The sequence below is a fragment of the Carassius carassius genome, chromosome 44, assembly GCF_963082965.1.
Source record: "Carassius carassius chromosome 44, fCarCar2.1, whole genome shotgun sequence".
Lineage (NCBI taxonomy): Eukaryota > Metazoa > Chordata > Actinopteri > Cypriniformes > Cyprinidae > Carassius > Carassius carassius.
The window spans coordinates 9,672,436-9,690,531 of NC_081798.1; the positions used below are offsets into that span (position 1 = coordinate 9,672,436).

Here is an 18,096-nt window from a genome sequence, read left to right on the forward strand (position 1 = left end):
TCTGGATATCTCTTTGTTGTCAATGTTTTTTTAGGAGTAAATATGTCTACAAACTCCTATGTAAAAAAAATTGTTGGAAAAAATTATATTTAGTGAATGTGCTACTCAAGTGGAGTAGCTTAAATATGTATTTAGATGTTTTCTTTCCACTAGTTTGATAGATGATGTGTAATGGAAGCTAAATAGCCCAAAACTATTTTTGTTTGTAGTGTGTTGTCTTTATAAGGACTCATTCAGTAACTTAATTTAAATACCGGACTTTAAAAGCATCACTGATGTCATGCAGTTGCTGCAGCGTCCACATGCAAATGTTCTTCTGCGGTATCATGGATCAATTATGCAATACACACATGCACCAAAGGGGGCGGCATAGCACAGTATAATTCGCTTAATGCATTTAGTTAGTGCAAAGTAGAATCTAAAATTTAAATGTGTTTTTTATGTTGTTATATAGATACAATTATATATATATATATATATATATATATATATATATATATATATATATATATATATATATAAAATAGATAATCGGTTTACTTGTCTAAATAGTAAATTATTCCCTTAGGAAATGTTCAGTTGTTCACTATTCAACATGCTTTTTTTTCGTTGCAAACAGTCTAACATCCTAGAAAGCAATGCAAACCTCAGTTTAGACATGGTGTGTGTAGTTTGTCAGCTGGGTCTATATAAATTGGCGAGACGGAAAGAGTTAATCAGACAAGTGGATGCGTGTTGCTCTTCCCTGTTTGCCAGTCTTGTTCCAGAGGTGTGACAGCGCTTTAAAGTGGTTAACTGGGATGAATGCTGAAACGTGAGAGAAGATGTTATAATATCATCGTCCCGGCGGCTGACGCGATGCAGGGACCCTGTACGCGTTTTGCATGAAGCGGGGATGTGATCTGCAAGATGTGACTGAGGAGAGCCGCAGATGAATATTAATTGGCATCCAGGTCCGTGTTCATTTCTCATGATATCTTCTCTTAGATGTCGCGTTTTCTTATACAGCAGACAACCTTAAATGGGTGTAATATATAAAATATGAAGAGCACTAGATGTATATATGGGTTGGATATGGTGGAAAAGAATGAGCTCCCTAAAATGCAGACGCATGGGGAAAAATCTTCCTGCTATCCTGTTAGATTTCTTGGACATTTTTGGTGTTGGGCTGAATGGTTTTAGAAAATATATTGTCATTGTAAACAAGCATTTACATTTTCGTATCCGCGTCTCATTCCTCCAGCATGTAGTTCTTGCTGATGAAAGCGTCGCGCGTGGCTTTCATTGGGATTTATCGTGGCATGTTGCTATGCAATGAATTAGTGATGCAAAACAGTCACATCTGTTATTTGTCTGTTTGAATTGATAAACAGTTAATGTGTCGTGTGTAAATGCATGTGTTTTCTCGGACAATACACTCTAATATAATGGGATACTACGTATCCTTGCGTGTGTCTCAGTTTGATTCATTTCAGTGATTCGAATCTTTTGAATCAGTTACTTAAAAGATTCATTCAGTGACCCTTTCCACAGGATACATCGCCAGTAGGTGGGCACACGTCTAAATTCGGAACAGCATCGTTTTACTATGTCTTACTATTTCATCATTTCATAACGATATGAAGTATGCTAGCTATTACGAATTAGTTTTGTGTGTATTGAGCGAGTCACATAATCGATTCTTTAGAAACACCGATTCTTTCACCATCGTCTTATTTTAAAATATTTTGTGTCAATAACTCTACTAACAGACAACAGAAAGAGTGCTCGAGCATCCTGTTTTTTTTCCAACAAACAATTAACTTTAATAACTTTATTTAACGTTGTCAACTTCATGGTTTCTATCCAGCCATAAAGCATAAATAAATCAATTTCATTACCACCCTTGCAGCATTTTAATTGTATATTGTCATTTGCAGGTCCATAACAATATTTTGTGTACTTCTTAAACAAATAAGATTATTACACTTGCAAAAAGTACCATGATGTAACCATGCACCATTATCATAGCTATACTATTATAGCTATTTTAATTTTAAAGTTTTAGTAAATTTGTTATTTTTTATTTATTTATTTATTTATTTTTCGGACTTTTTCTTTTTTATATTTGAACCCTGACAGGAGCAAGCCAAGATAGTTTTTTTTTCTTCCATATAATATTTTCATATAATATCGGGATTAATCACATTCAACATAGAAGTTTGTTTACATACTATATGTGTGTGTAATGTGTATATTTATTATGTATATATGAATATATACACACATGTATATATGAATGGAAAATATGTTAATTTATATATAAGATATTTATATCTAATATAAATTATATACAAGTATAAATATATATATAGGCTACATACACATTTTTTTAAATATATACATATGTGTGTGTGTTTATATATACATGATAAAAATACACACTACACACACTACACACACATAAACTTTTCATGAACGATCATTTTAATCATTTTGCAGCCCCACTTTATTTCAATGAACAAAATTCATTTTAATAGTTTGTCAACAGGAACGATACTGACCTGCAGACATACAGCACAAATTTGACTAGGGTTGGTGTGACATTTATATCCTGTGGTTTGTTTAATCCAGCCTACATCATAATTGATCATTTTTGTGACAATCAACAAATGTATCCATTTATTTAAATGAGACATTTACTTTGTGCCTATAATGGCACGTAATGAACTGCACTTCTATAATTGAAGCTCTCTCAATCACGTCCCACTGTGTTCACTGCTAGTTGAGGGTGGTGAGCGTGGTTTGAAGTGTCTAGACTCTGAGTCACTTTGCTTTGCAAAGCACTGATTTCATGCTCCATCTAGCACTGTCAAGATTGTATTTTCAGTAGATCTCTTCTGTTTTTGAGCTCCTCCTTCTCCAGGGCACACTGGCAATAAAGAGTTCAGTTGTGGCTTGATGTTGTTACCATGTGCACACAAGCAGGGACTAAAGACTCGGGGTAACATCTGTTTAGCTTGTTATTTTTTCACTCTTTTCTCGTTTGCAATATTTTAGATGGTTATAGGGAGTGATAATATATCACAGCTAAATGCTTCAAGGGGTAATAAATGTATTGACAAAAACAACACTGAAACATTATTTAAAGTCATCTTTTTTATATCCATACAGGTTTGGAATGACAGAATTTTCATTTTTGGGTTAACGATCCCTTTAAAGGCTTGAGTCACGACCACAAATTATAGTGTAGGGTGTGAGTGTCCAAACAAATGGCTTTCTGTTATCTGTCCAGCTGACCCCAGGACAGGACCTGAGGTGGCAAAATACTGTCTCCTCCCCGACGAGGCTGTGAAATGTACATGTTTTCACAGAGACGTTTACCACAGTGTTGCCAAGCTGTGGTCAGCTGCGTTGCTGTCTGTTTGTTTTCACTTTGTTTATCCAGTAGTAAAGAAAACATGGAGGAAATCATTTTGTCTTAGGGTGTACAAGAAAGAGGAGTTGAGCAATTACTCAGGAAGGAAAAACACAAATTTAAACTGCTGTTCAACTATTCTAGGAGAGATTCAGCTTTTTGTTGAGTTTTGTAAGGCTTTGTTGTACTGTAGTCGAGTTTTACTCACTTCATGAACACATTAAAAGTAGTTTTTCCTTTTTTTACAGCATGACCAGAAATTCAAAAAAATTCCTGAAAAGTAGTATTATTTCTATAGTCAGTGTTGGTATTGTTAACTAAATCTAAACTAAAACTATTAAAATGCTGTTTTTGTTCATTTAAACTAACATTACTAGGGCCCCGTCGAGTTTTGCTATATACGCATAAATTTTGTATCGCATAGGTGTTTCGTCCACACGGATCTGGCGTTTTGCGAGAGTCAAACCGATATATTTTGAAACCGGGTCCCAAGATAAATCTGACAATGTCGCCCTTGCGTTTTCGCCTGGACAGCAAATCCGTATATTTTCTGAAACGATGACGTCATCAGCACACATTTTGCCCCTAGTCAGACACTTCTATTTCATGTAACAGAAACAAAAACATAAACAAACACTCTTTTTATTAACTAACATTAACAAACGAATAAATGTAATGTTCCATGTTCATTTGTATACCGCACGCAAGGTTTATGTGCAAGTCGTCTTCTCCATTTTTATATATAGGGTTAGTATAGGGTTACATCAATCAATTATAAGTGAATAAAAAGACTGCAGTGTTTCCGCTCATGAAGTGCAATACACTTGTACACTTTTATATTTCCTGATCTACAGTTGTTAATAATTACAGTCAAATTGCTTGGCAGACTATCAACACTCCATGTCAATTTAAATGTGTCCTCAATTATGTATTTTTGTTTACTTACAAAATGCATGATTACACTCGCAGCATGGCCCATTAGATGTAGTTTTGTCGTTGACCCAGAAATGCTCTTCTTTGCATCTCTGTTGTATTTTGAACAGACATGATGCAACGGCCTGAGTAAGACAGAAAGCAAGAAGTGGCTTAATCTCCAAGCGGTTTCTTTGTGTGCCAGAGCCCTGTTGGTGTGCTAAAACAGGGCAGAGCAAATGAGAGACAGGTCATGACAAGTCCTTGGGATTGCCTTTGTCTGCTTTGAGAATGCACTTCTCCCCCAAGTGCTAATCTCAGCCCCTCCGATTTCTACAATCAGGTCTCATGGTCGCAGATAGCATCAGATCCCTCTGCTACGCCAATTCACCATGCTGTCATGTGCAGGAAAAGTGTGTCATAAATTTCTAGGCTGCCTTTTCTATGTCAGTTGGTGTCATCTTGCTCATGTCATTGAGTATGATAGTATTGTAACATCCTTCAGAAAAGTATTTTACGAGGTGGTGATTTCGCATGAATATGTATGATGCTTACTATGGAAATGTACAATGAAAGTCAACACCAAAACAAATCTGTCAGTGGGGTGTGAGCAAATTGTAAGAAAATGAGATCATACGAATTAAAATGAATTAGCTCCCAATTTGTAAAAACTTCAATTTAACCATTTTTTTGGCATTAGAAAAACAAATGGAGTTAGCAGATGGAGGTGTCTAATGTCATTTTTAGTGCTGGAAAACCCATAAACTAATTTTACGTTCTAGAATCAAATAATGCTTGATTGATTTAAAGCAAAATGATTGCCTGCAGTATTGTCACAGTTGTTCTTCCTGAGCATAGAAAAAAGTTTAGAGGAATGCTGCATGCAGAGGTCAGTAAATTGCAAAGTAAACACTGCTGACTCTTAATGTTTGTTTGACCACATGACTATTGACAAAGGAATAGTTAAAAAATTTATTAATCATTTACTCATCCTCATGTCGTGCAAAACCAATAGCCTACTTTTAGTTCTGGAAGACAAAATGAGAAATCATGAAGACTGAACTGGTCGTTTTGAGAATGAATGGTGACTAAAAATGTCAGGCTTTAAAAAGGACAGTTACTAAACAGTATACATTATTAGAATTCTTCTAAACCATATATCAATACATTTAATGGAATATTTCTAATGCATTTATATGGTGATTTTGTCCTTTTTAAGACTTGGGCATCTTCAGTCAAGATTCATTATTATGGTCTTTTTTCCATGCAGTTCTTCAGAAAATCTTTTATGTTCTGCAGTAGAAAGTCATGGATTTGGAGCTACAATAGGTGAGTAAAAGACAGAATGATCTTTTTGGGTGTACTGTCCCTTTAAATAGACAATCGCAAGGTAAGTCCTACATTGGCAGTTAACTTAACGTGTTAGAAAAACCTCTTCTATTTAAAAAAAATTGTTTGCCTTAAATTTTCAAGTACTGCAATGAGAGTAAATCATCCCTGTCTGCGACGTTTAAGTTAGAAACCATATGGTTGTTACGGACGCCAAAGCCTCACCTGTCTGCTTTTCAGACGAAACCATTAAAACAATTTGCCGTGTTATCTTGGACTCTCCATATTGGACAGAAATGCGATTTTAATGCGGTTTAAATATTTGAATTGCTTGGAAATGTAACTATATATTTTAATTTATTGAAAATGGTGAATGTATATAATAACAATGTATAATATTTTCTAGCCTTTTTATAAGTGGCTAACCCCCGTCACTGCGTGTAGATGGTTTCGTCCTTGTTGCCTTTAGGGCTTGTAGAAATTACTTGCTTGAGTTGCAGCTTCTTCAAGAGAAGAAACGCGAAATACTTTGAGTTCGTGCGCAAGAGACAACTTAAAGAGTAAGAAATCGGACGTGCAATAAAATAAGTCTAATTTTTTTCTTTCCTTTTGCATATATTTTTTCTGTGACTTCATTTGGTCAAGGTAAGTCCTTGAATCCACGTTTAAGCAAAGTTTTTCCAGCCTCTCAAGCGTGTACGTTAAGCTTTAAAAATGTCACGGAGTTAATTTTTTTTTCGTGTTCGGTGTTGATGGTGATAAAACCTTTAAAATGACAATCACAATCCTAAAGCATTTATAATCGCAAAGCTTTTTCAGAAATAAATAAAAGTTGATTTTGTGACTGCATTCAGAAAGTCGTTTTATAGTCATGGATGTATCTGAAACGATACTATGCATTGGAGTCCCAGCTGTGTATACAGTCTCACTTGCCACAGCTGTAATGAACATTTCAATTCAAACACTGTAGGATTTGTTGCATGATGGATGTAAACAGAAACAGAGAAACAGTCAGAAAAATCAGTCGTTTTGAGACACAGTCGTTTGTCAAAGAAAAATAAGGTGAAATAAAGACTTGAAATTGTTTTAAATACTTTATAGATATGAAATTGATATATATATATTGTTCAAAACTTCTTTTTCCAATAAACATCACATAAAATGTTGGGCAGACGTTTAGGTCTGTGTACCTTCGTATAACCCGTTTACAACCACTTTCACAATTCACTTTGATTGCTTTTTTTTTAAAATCCTGAATGTGAAGGGAATCGTGTCTGAGGCTGTCTGCTTAATGACTCGTTTTGTGAAAGTTTAAAATTTTTGGCAATTTTAACCCTTTGAGACAGTATTTCTTTCTGCTTCTGGAACCAGGTTTTACTGTACATGTGACAAGAACTGGCAACCCTACACTGTGCAAAAGTAACAAAAATGTCCTTGACATTAAACCTCAAACTTTATTATTAATGCACAGGCCCAAGAACATGAAAACTGACAGCTTTATAAATGCATCAGCGTAAGTGTGATTTATCAGTACATGGAACAGACACTGAGCCAAATGTGTAATTATTATTATTAATATACTTTCATTTTTCGAATATATTTTTCACTAAGCTTGATAGTTGCATTTGAGTTTATGTATTTATTATGCCTTTATTTACTCACTTTCTTCTTTATGAGACACAGTGCTGTGGTCTATATATGGACCTCAGGCTCTCATGCTTTCCCTTTCTCCCAGTTTATCTCATGCACATGTTTTGTCCCAGGACACTGGGTGCTTAATCATCAAATTCCTATAAATCCCTTGTTTATATATCTCTCATCGTTCTTTCTGAGTCAGGTTTTGATCTCTGAACATTTATCCTCCCCTCTCTCCTCCCATCATGCTCTCTGCCAGGTCTCTACAAGAGCTGAGGTGTGCGATATCTCTTAGCATGTGTCCACCAGATGCGCTTGTAGTGTTTTGAAGAATCATATTTGTTAATGTGCTCTTATATGAATTTTGAGAGCTTCTTGTTTTAAATATTTTGCCTAATTTATTTATAAGCCTACTTATACTTGCTGTTCAGTGTTGTCTCTTTACCCTGCACATTGTGGTTTTGGGTCTTGTTTTGTTGTGTGGTGCATTCCCAGCCACCCATCGTACCACATGACCCATGCCACTTCCTCACAAACAAAAACACATCCTGCTTGTTATGTCCAAGATTTGCCAGCAGCCTTTATACCATAACAATGATTCATGAACAGTTTTGGAGCATTTGCCATTTGAGTTTTTCTTTTTTCTTGTTTGTGGAAATACAATGGATCCAAAGTGACTTTAAATGGGTGTCAGTATGCAGGGTTTTTTATTTTTTATTAATATTTTAATTAATTGTTAAATGCCTCTTTTGTCTCTTTTAAATAAATGTTCTGATGTCTTCAAATTTAGTTTTGTTGCAGAACAAGTCTTTGAATTGTTATATAAGCCATAGTTTAGATGAGCCAGCAGGAACATATAGACGTTTTTTGTGTGTGTGTGTGTGTGTGTGTGTGTGTGTGTGTGTATAACAAGCATATACGATTTTTCCTCACCAGGGCTCAGCAGTAAATTGCGAAGTCGCACAGTGGCTCCCCCTGCAGGACATTGAGATACTGTAGATTTGTAGACCCCAACATTGAATGACATGCCTCACGTGACTCAAACTACAAGGTGATTGGAGGTTCTCAAATCAGTCTCAGTTCATTTGTTACTCAAAAGATATCATATTCATTAGCTCTATATTCTTTGTCCGCAGGAGCTGAGGGTTAATTGGGAGCTAAAGACTTCACAAGGCTTCCTCAAATCTATTCTATGGAGGTCAAAGGTCGACTAATCACTACAATGGGCTTAGGGGCTCCAGGTGAGCATACATATTTCCATGATAATGGAGTATGGAAGCACAATATATGCTATAGATTTTTGTTTTGGTTGATATTGGATATTTAATTTTGTTGTAACATTTAAACCAATTTATATTGGATATTTAATTTTGTTGTAACATTTAAACCAATTTATAGTGTGTTTTAATATGTAAGATTTGAGTTTTTGTCTCTTATGCTCACCAAAGCTGCATTTATTTGATCAAAAATAACAGACGTGAAGAATGGCAGTGTAAATATAATTTTAACTTTGGCTTTCTGTCTGATGCACATCATGCTCATGCACAGATATCCAGGGCTGTCAGGACAGCAAGCTGCAAGCAGAGCGAATCTCAGAGCTGCAGGAGCGAAAGCAGAGTCTGCAGAGCCTTTTGAACAGTCGTCTCGGAGAGCTGCGACAAGTGTGTCTGGTGGAGGCGGTGAGATGGTTTATTAAACTTTGAGACAGTATTTTACTTCTAGGCAGTCGCTATAAAATATTGTTCTTTTAACAACTGCAAAATGCTGACTTCAGAAGCAAAGAAATTGTGCTTCCAGCTGTTTCAATAAGATTCTAGGTCTACATGATTTATTAATATGAATGATCTTATTTGATGTGTTAGTGTTGGTTTTAAGGATTACATTGATGTGAGTCACTGTTATTATGTGTGTTTTTTTTATGTAAAAAAAGTGAAACGGCATACTTATTGGAACCATCTGTCCTAATGAATGGCAGAAAACATTGTAACATTCCCTGTAAAAGCTGTAAATGTCTGTACAGGAGCTCACAGGGAAGCTTCCACAGGATTTTCCTTTAGAAGAAGGGGAAAGACCTCCCTTTGTTCAGCGCCGAGCTGGCCTGACCCCTCATGTAAGCTCAAAAGGAGAGGTGAGTCTGTTTACTGAAAGTTAATAAAAGGATTCTCCTTATAGTTTTATACTATAACAAACATATGTGTCTACCATGTAGGATGACCCAGGTCAGCGACGGCAGATGAAAGCTCTCTTCAGTGGTGCCCTGCGCCGGAGCATCGATGCTGATAAAAATGCATTGTACAGTAAGAGGACTGTTCATCGGGGATGCCACACAGGTAACATACACGCATAAAAGCACCAGATAATTTCTGGTACACATTGGTAGTTTCGTAGAAAGTGCATACATTGAAAATGGCTCTGTAGGAAGTGGATGGTAAAAAAAAAGTCATTTCCCCCCCATTATCCAAGACTGTTGCCATTGCTTGAAAAGAGCAATTGACAAGTGTTGACAGACCTCAATATTTATAAATGACTTGATTGTGTTTTTAACAAAAAGCTTACACAAAGAAAGAATTTAGATTACAAAAATGTGTGCCTTCAGACACATTGAGCCAAGTTGGACATCACTGATACCAAACGCTATTGTAAAATGTGGCCACTCCTCAAAAGTTTTAATACTTTAATTTGGCAAGAATGCATTACATTAATCGAATGAAAAAAAAGTGTTCACATTAATCAAGCAGCACAACTTTATTTTAACTTTATTTAAAATAAGGGACATAATTCTGGTAACACCAAGATTATTACAATATCAGAATGATTTCTGAAGGCTCTGGTGACATTGAAGACTGGACAAATGGCTGCCTAAAATTCAGCTTTGCTTTCAAAACAATAAATTACATTTTAAAAATATATTTAAATGACTGTTTTTACTGTATTTTTGCTCTGATAAATACAGCCTTGGTGAGCATAAGAGACTTCTTTAAAAAACATTGGTCAAGAAGTGTATGAAATATAGAAATGAATATCTATTCTTATATTACAGACCATGGAAATATCTGATTTTTGTGTAATTATTTTAATGTGACTATAATTTTTTTCCTTAATTTTTTAGAGGAAACTGTGAAGTCAGAGAGCAGTTCAATGTCAGACTCAACATCACATGACAATGGTGAGGCCTCTTAACATAGAAACTACATCTCACCTGTTTCTGACTGTAACTTTGATATTCAACCTGTGGTTTACAGAGGATTCGTCTCCCAGTGTGGCACCTGAGCATCGCTCCTTGTCTCATCCCCGGCTGGCCCAAAGCAGTCCTGACAGTAGGCTCTGTAGGAAGCTGTCGCCTGTAGAGATCTACTACGAGATGAGGACTCGCCGCAACTCAACCTCAAGCTCTGTGAGGTGAGCGGAGCGGGAGGATGGGAAGTGTCCACTAGCTGAAATGGGTGAGGTTTACACTACATTTCTAACTTGTGTGAATGTTCATCCAGCCCGAGTCACTCGCTGCCAAGAAGTGCATCCAATGTGGAGGGCAGAAGTGTTCCAGCCACGCCGCTGTTGTCCCGCACTGCACCAATCAGCGTTCATGTTAGGTAATGACTTTTCTGAGTTTTTCTTCTGCTATATGTACACTATGGCTAGTAAGGTTCCAACTGATACATAGATAACTGAACTTACATTTAGATGGGCAGCAACACAAAATAGCACAATCTGCGCAAACTACTCTTATATATTATTATATACAAATTATTCTAATATAGTTTGATATTAGCTTGTTTGGTTTTTGATAATTTTGTATGTTTTTGAAACATGCTTAAATATTATTTTCAACAAGGTTACAGTAAAAAAAAATATATGACATATTATTCATGTGATGGCAATGGCAAGTCATTACTCCAGGCTTCAGTGTCACACGATCCTTCAAAAATCATTCTAATATGCTGATTTGCTGCTTAAGAAACATTTCTTATAATCAGTGTTGAAAAAAGTTGTGCTGCTTAATATATTTGTGGAAACCATGACACATTTTTATGGGATTCTTTAAAGAATCGCATTTAAAAGAATTCAAAAGAACAGCATCAGTTTTGAAATAGAAACCTTGAGTAATATTCTAAATGTCTTTTGATCACTTTTGATCAATTTAAATAATCCATTATGAATAAAAGTTTATTTTTATTTTTTATTACTGACCAAAAAACCTTTGCACATAATATAGACCGATATTGGCAATAACCAAATTAAACTGTTTAATCATTACTTTTCAGTACAAAATGAAATAAGTATATGGTTACACTTTACTTAGTCTTTACGTACAATGCATTATAAAGGATTATTAAAGGGTATAGGGCATTATAATTAGTGATAATTTGTGTGTTGTAATACATATCTTGTCGTAAAGAATTATAACCGAATTTAAAATGCATAGTGTATATAAGGTGCATTACAAGGCATAATTAATGCATTAAAACTACCTTTATAATGCATTATACATAAAGGCTTTAAGTAAAGTGTTACCAAGTATATTTTAGAATTTTTTTTTTTTTTAACTCAAGTATTAACCGTCCTAAATTGGCTTTACCGCAAAGGATAATGCAGTGTAATTTGGCCAAAATAAAATATCTTTGCAGACAGCATAATTATGTTGTCTACCTTTTTCTGAACAGGCTTCATGTCAGGAGTGCACTTATGGTGCCCTCAGATGTCAGCTCTACTACATTATCACTGTAGATCCACTTTAGATCCAAATGCATTAAAATAAAAATCTACTACTACTACAACTTCTTACTGTCTTATCTTCTCCTCCTAGGCCGGAGATGCCTGGTGGGATTGCACTGAAGCAGTGGTGTGGCAGTCCAGATCTTCCTCAGTTTGTGCCGTTGGCATCTTTGGAGGGCTCCTCTTCTGAGCGCCGCAGCTGTCCCTACAGTTCCCGTGCCCGTCGTAGCAACAGCTCCGAGGCGCTACTCGACCGCTCGAGTCTCCCTGAGCCCGGTCCTCCTCACAATGGCATGCCACCCCGAGCCGGACCATACAAGAGCTCGGAGTCCCTCACAGATGGGAAGCTCCGTCAGTTCTATCAAGGCAGCCCAGAGAGACAGATGATGGGATTTAAAGACCAGGGTCGAATGCGCTCCTCTCTCGGTAGTGGCACAGGTTACAATGAGATTTTGATGGACTGCATTTGGGGCAAACAGCAAAAGAGGCCTCCCCAGGCTCAACAGAACCAGTCAGCAGGACGCATCTGGCCAGACTTCTCCACTCCTCCATCAGTCACCCCTCCACACTACAATGGTTTCTCCCATTCGCAGTTACATCTGGCTGCCGCCCCGCCTTCCTATAGCCCCGTGCTGCTGCGGGGTCAAGAGGCCGAACCCCGTCGAGTCAAAGTGACACGAACGAAATCCTGTGGACCCTTCATCCCTTTACAGCAGCACTCACAGGACGCGGTGTTGTTCTCGGCATATGATCTGTCACATCCCTCCGCTGGATCCACCACTTCTTCTATTCCCAACCTGCTCCCTCACCACACAGAGCTGTCCACTGCTGCAGCGTTCGGCCGCAGAGCGCCTCAGTTCTCTCTTCCCACTCCTGAGGACTCCACCCGCAGTTTGCACAAAGCACTGGCTCTGGAAGGACTCCGGGACTGGTATCTGAGGAACGCCTTAGGTTATTCCACTACGGCCAAAGCTCACGACGGACTGGCCATGCGCCATTCACATACTCACCACCTCGTGCACCAGCCTCAGTCCGTTACAGCCGACCCACTGTACTCTGTGCATCGTCAAATACCTCAGTCAGCTTCATTTCATGGGCATCCCTTGCATGCCAGGTGAGCTTTCCACATTTTTATTTCAGTTTGCCATGATTATATAAAACTTGAATATACTATATAATAAATAACCACAAATACTTGCAAATACTTTTTATTATAAGTAGTAATAATGCTACTACTGATGATGATGATGATGATGATATTATTAATAATAATAAACTTACAAATTACAATGTTACTTCTTGCTTGACTGCTTGTCAGTTCTCAAGACGTTTAGATGTTTGTTTTGTGTTACTGTTACATTATGTTCACAAAGGTAGCAATTATTTGATCAAAAATATAGCAAAAGCAGCAATATTGGGAAATGTTATTAAAATTTTAAATAACAATTTTCTATTTTAAAATATCAGTCACACATGACCTGATCCTCCAGAAATCAGTCTAATATGCTGATTTGGTGCTCAGGAAACATTTCTTGTTATAATCAATGTTGAATAGGTAGTTAATAGTTTTGTAGAAATAGTGATACATTTTTCAGGATTTTTTAAATAGCTCAAAAAAAGATTGTTTATTTGAAATAATGTTTTTGTAACAATGTAAATGTCTTTATTACTGTCACTTTTTATATTAATTTGATGCATCCTTTAAGGGGGCTTTCACACTGGCAGTTTAGTGCGGAACGGGGCTCAGTTCACATGAAAAATCGCTAATGTGAAAGCTGTCATCGGACCCTGGTGCGCACTGAGGTACCGAACCTGAGACTGCCCGGAGAACGTGGTCTGAGTTCGGTTGCTCCCGAGCTGTGGTGCGTTTCGCATGAATGTGCAAGCAACACGGACTCGGGTCGCACTTGTTCAGGAAGTAAAGTATCCCGCGCATGCGTAACACTGTCAATATCATTGTTTCCTCGACACACGAGAGAGCCGAGGTTGATTCCACACACTCCTAAAAGTCAAAATTAAATTCATTAAAATTAAATAATAAAAATTAATTATTATGCTGAGCATAATAGCACCAAAATAACAAATAAAATTACAACTATGCTCAGTCAAGTTGTGTTCTCCATGCATTTTCTGTGTGCGTTTGCGATGACGTAAGGTGACTACAAACGCACCTGGGTTTGATACAACTATTGAGTGTGAAATCAGACTAACGTTGCGGGCGGCGCCGGGAACAATCGCGCTCGGACTGCAGCAAACGAGCCCAGTGTAAAAGCCCTCTAAGGCAGGGATCCTCAAATCTGGCCCACAAGATCCACTTTCCCCAGAATTTAGCTCTAACCCTAAACAAACCCACCTGAGCATGCTAATCAGTATATTCAGGATCATTAGAAAATCACAGGTAGGTGAGTTTGATCAGAGTTGGAGCTAAACTCTGCAGCGCATTGGCCCTCCAGGGCAAGATTTGAGGCATCATAAAAAATCATATTGACCCAAAACCATATATATATATTTATATATTTAACACAATGGTTTGTATTGAGTAGGTTTTTAATTAGTTAATTCTAATTAGTTCATTAGTTAAATGATTTCTGGTGGTGACATTTTCATCTTCTCTTTTCATCATGGCAGGTCTGTGGAGCTCTCTCTCTACCCAGAGCCTTTCCCCTTAGAGGGGAGCACTCCAAAAGAGTCTGGCTCTGAGCCCCCTTCACCTGGAACACTGGTCTGACTGGCAGCCAACACACCCCACAGCCTCAAATGCAACATGTTGCAATATTCGATGCAAAATGACACCTTGTTCTAGGGATGCATTTGTCCAATTGCTCAAAATTAACAATTAAAATAAAAATAAAACTGAAGGAATGCATCCTTTGTAGCATACATGCTGCCACACAGACAATGAGAGCAGGACAAAATTGTATTTGATTGGAGAAATATATCACTTTACTATACTTACCATTTCTGCATTTAAATGTACAATTATCATACTGCATACTGTTGCATCCCTACATTGTTCAGCGAATAAGGAGGCATCTGTAAGAGCACAACTGAAATCGAGTGATCAGTGTGTTGGCTGTCATAGATCTAGTGCAGCGCTTGATTGTAAACTGGTGTTTACAACGAGCTTTTTTCCTCCTCCATAATCTCTGTGTGTGTATTATTGGGATGTTATTGTAATGTATTTAAATTTTCAAAACAAGATATAAAGGTAATCATATCATCTCCACTTCATCTTGAGATATATATATATATTTTCTGAGAATAAATAGATTATAACATGTATGTATTCTTAATTACTATTTTGTAACTAATATGTTTCAGATTAACAGTCATTTAATTAAATACAAGTCTACTCAGATTTGAATTAACTCATGTGTTTTTAATGTCCTATAACAGCAGTGAATGTGTTACATACCTGTTTGTTTATATCTATATATCTATATGTAGCTATGAAGAGTATGCTAAATAGCATTTCATATAAAGGACCTTGAAGTGAGGATGAGCTTTCACTTGGAGGGCTTATGTTCTATGAAGTCTTAGTCATGCAAACAAGCAGTTATCAAGTCCACTATTTCAAAGGACTTGGAAAAGGACTGCTGACCTAAAATATTGAGATCTTGAATTCTGAAATGGTAGTCTGGAGGTCTGTTCACACCGATTAAAAAAAAATTTGTGAGAAGATTTTAAAATGATTTTAAAATAAAATCCTTTATACAGAGTCAGAAATAAATGAATGAGTGTTCAGGTTTTTTTATTTTTTTTAATGCTTTTTGGATTAATTTTGGGATGCCAAATAGTTTTAAGAGTTTAACAGTTTTGAGAAAATTGGCATCAGACTCTGTGTGAATTGTTTGCGGATATTTAATATTTTCATGTTTCGTTGCATCCAACTTGGTAACCCCTTTAATAGATCATCTTAAATCTTTAAGTGAGCATCTACTGTAGTTTACATGTTGAGCAGTGGCATAAGCTGGTCTTATGTTACCTTATAATTGTCTTAACCAGTCAGTAGGTTATTATGTTTACCTAGTAGTTTGGTAACCTTTTTTTTAATTATTTTTTTATAATGCTTTTTGGATTAATTTTGGGATGCCAAATAGTTTTAAGAGTTTAACAGTTTTAAGAAAATTGGCATCAGACTCTGTGTGAATTGTTTGCGGATATTTAATATTTTCATGTTTAGTTGCATCCAACTTGGTAACCCCAAGTTTTTTTTTTTTAATACAGTTCCTGACTTGATGATTTAGTTTTTCTTCGAACTAGGCTCTTCCTGAAATACAGCATAATTAATTCTGCCAAATCATATATTATTATTACCAGTTACCAGGTTATGATGATTATCCTCAAAATCATTAAAATTTTGCTGTGGACTGTATTAAATACAACACTATAGGGTGATTTTCACCCATGTCAAGCCTATGAATTATTCCTAAAACTGCAGAACATATGATGGTTTAAGTTTCAAATGATGATGGTTTATTTAATGTTTGGTTAATTAGACTTGAGGGGTTCATGCTACTCCTCATCTTGCGGGTTTGTGAGGTGCCTCCAGTTGGAATCTGAACGTCATGACCAAACAGCTGTGCATTGCTGGTCTCTTTTAGTGTATTTTGGTGACATAAATGTCTGTACTGTAATTAATTATAAATAATGAAAAATACCTATATGTAGCAACTTGAATAAACAATATATATTGAATATTTATGAACTAATCAGATTTTGTATACATATTTATTTGCATAGTACATGGCTCTGGTTTGTTTATGAATGACACCATGTTTTGGCTTTAAATTGTGCTATTGTTGCAGCTTTTAGGATCATAAATGCATTATGTGATATTTTTGAATGAAACTTTTTCCATTGTTTTGTTTTGATAAACATTTTTCATATCAGCCATATTCTGTTATATAATATATATAAAATAAAGATCATGATTTCATTGTGTGGCTTCTTTTTCATGTGTAAAGATTCATACTTAAATTCGTATTTTAATCACAATGCAATTTGTAAGCACAAACCATTTTTGGCTAACATGTAGACCCTGTAAAGCTGTTCAGTTCACATTCCCATTACTTCCACGGCCGCTGAACACTTGGAATGTGTTGGAATCTTTTTCCAGCCACTTCACATGATCCTCTCCTAATTCAAATCACTGCGCAGACAGTTGTCTTTAAAACATGCTTCATCTATTATCCAAATCCTTTTACAGTTCATTATCATTTCTGAATAACTAATATCATGTTTTAAACATACACAAATTTTAAGCATATAAAATTTGGTAAGGTAACATTTCTATGACTGATCAGGGCTGTTTTTAGTGTGGGAGTGTGTGGCTCTAAATTGTTTCAGAAGCGCTTGGATGGACTTTTTATGTGGGAATACCTGGGAAAGTTGTCACAGTTTCTCTGTGTTGCCTTACTGTTTCTTCTATCTAATTCTTTTGCTGATTTATTGATTGATCGATTGAATTGTATAAGGTCTGAATGAGGTGCTGGAGGAGAAATATTTCTGGCAGCTCAGTTCAGTCCATGCTGGAGCTCAACCCAGTAAAACTGCTAACACATAGTCGGGAGTGTCTATGTTTATTCAAACAGACTAAATGGTACTTTCTGCAATTTTGTTATAAGATAAATTCAAGGAGATGCTTTATATAATAATTACAGTAAGTACTTTTATAGACTATAGTCAGACTGATGGGACATCATTTTTTAGGTGCAAATCACGTAAATATTCATGGTCAAAGTCACTTTCTTGCATCACTGTATTTCTAACACAAAACGTCTTACAAAAGTTAAAATCAATAATACATTTTCTGTGAATGACTGAGCAAGGCAATTTTCACACCATTTAAAACCTACTCTACCACATTCAGTTCTCAAAAGTCTTGTAAACAAATCTTCGGTATGTGTTTTTAATGGCCTTATTTTAGTGATTTACTAATATTTCTTTCACCACCCTAGCATAAACTTTTTTTTCTTCTCAGAAATACAAGTTTGTTTATACATTGTTCATACAAATGTGTTCATACATTCATTAATTTAAGTTAAAGTTAATTGGTAACTGTGCTTTTTTCAGTTGTACTTAAGCCATTATAGTACATCAAGGTAAAA

At 36.2% G+C, this 18,096-nt stretch overlaps 1 protein-coding gene across 6 annotated transcripts; it reads left to right on the forward strand.

Moving 5' to 3' along the window:
• The first annotated feature begins 719 nt into the window (after positions 1-719).
• Positions 720-14,852, forward strand: LOC132126614 (coiled-coil domain-containing protein 120-like). Of its 6 annotated transcripts, none has more exons than XM_059537980.1 (12): positions 721-953; positions 7,533-7,550; positions 8,210-8,324; positions 8,410-8,514; positions 8,822-8,952; positions 9,294-9,401; positions 9,483-9,603; positions 10,383-10,439; positions 10,516-10,672; positions 10,762-10,863; positions 12,078-13,100; positions 14,615-14,852. In XM_059537980.1, the coding sequence occupies exons 4-12, from the start codon at positions 8,466-8,468 to the stop codon at positions 14,712-14,714; spliced, it is 1,848 nt and encodes a 615-aa protein (XP_059393963.1). In that variant the 5' UTR covers positions 721-953; positions 7,533-7,550; positions 8,210-8,324; positions 8,410-8,465; the 3' UTR covers positions 14,715-14,852. The 6 variants fall into 6 exon arrangements, with proteins under 6 accessions (XP_059393965.1, XP_059393963.1, XP_059393961.1 ...); XM_059537979.1 differs by lacking the exon at positions 721-953 and adding an exon at positions 6,121-6,283; XM_059537982.1 differs by lacking the exon at positions 7,533-7,550 and having other exon boundaries at positions 720-953; positions 8,413-8,514.
• Positions 14,853-18,096: the final 3,244 nt, after the last annotated feature.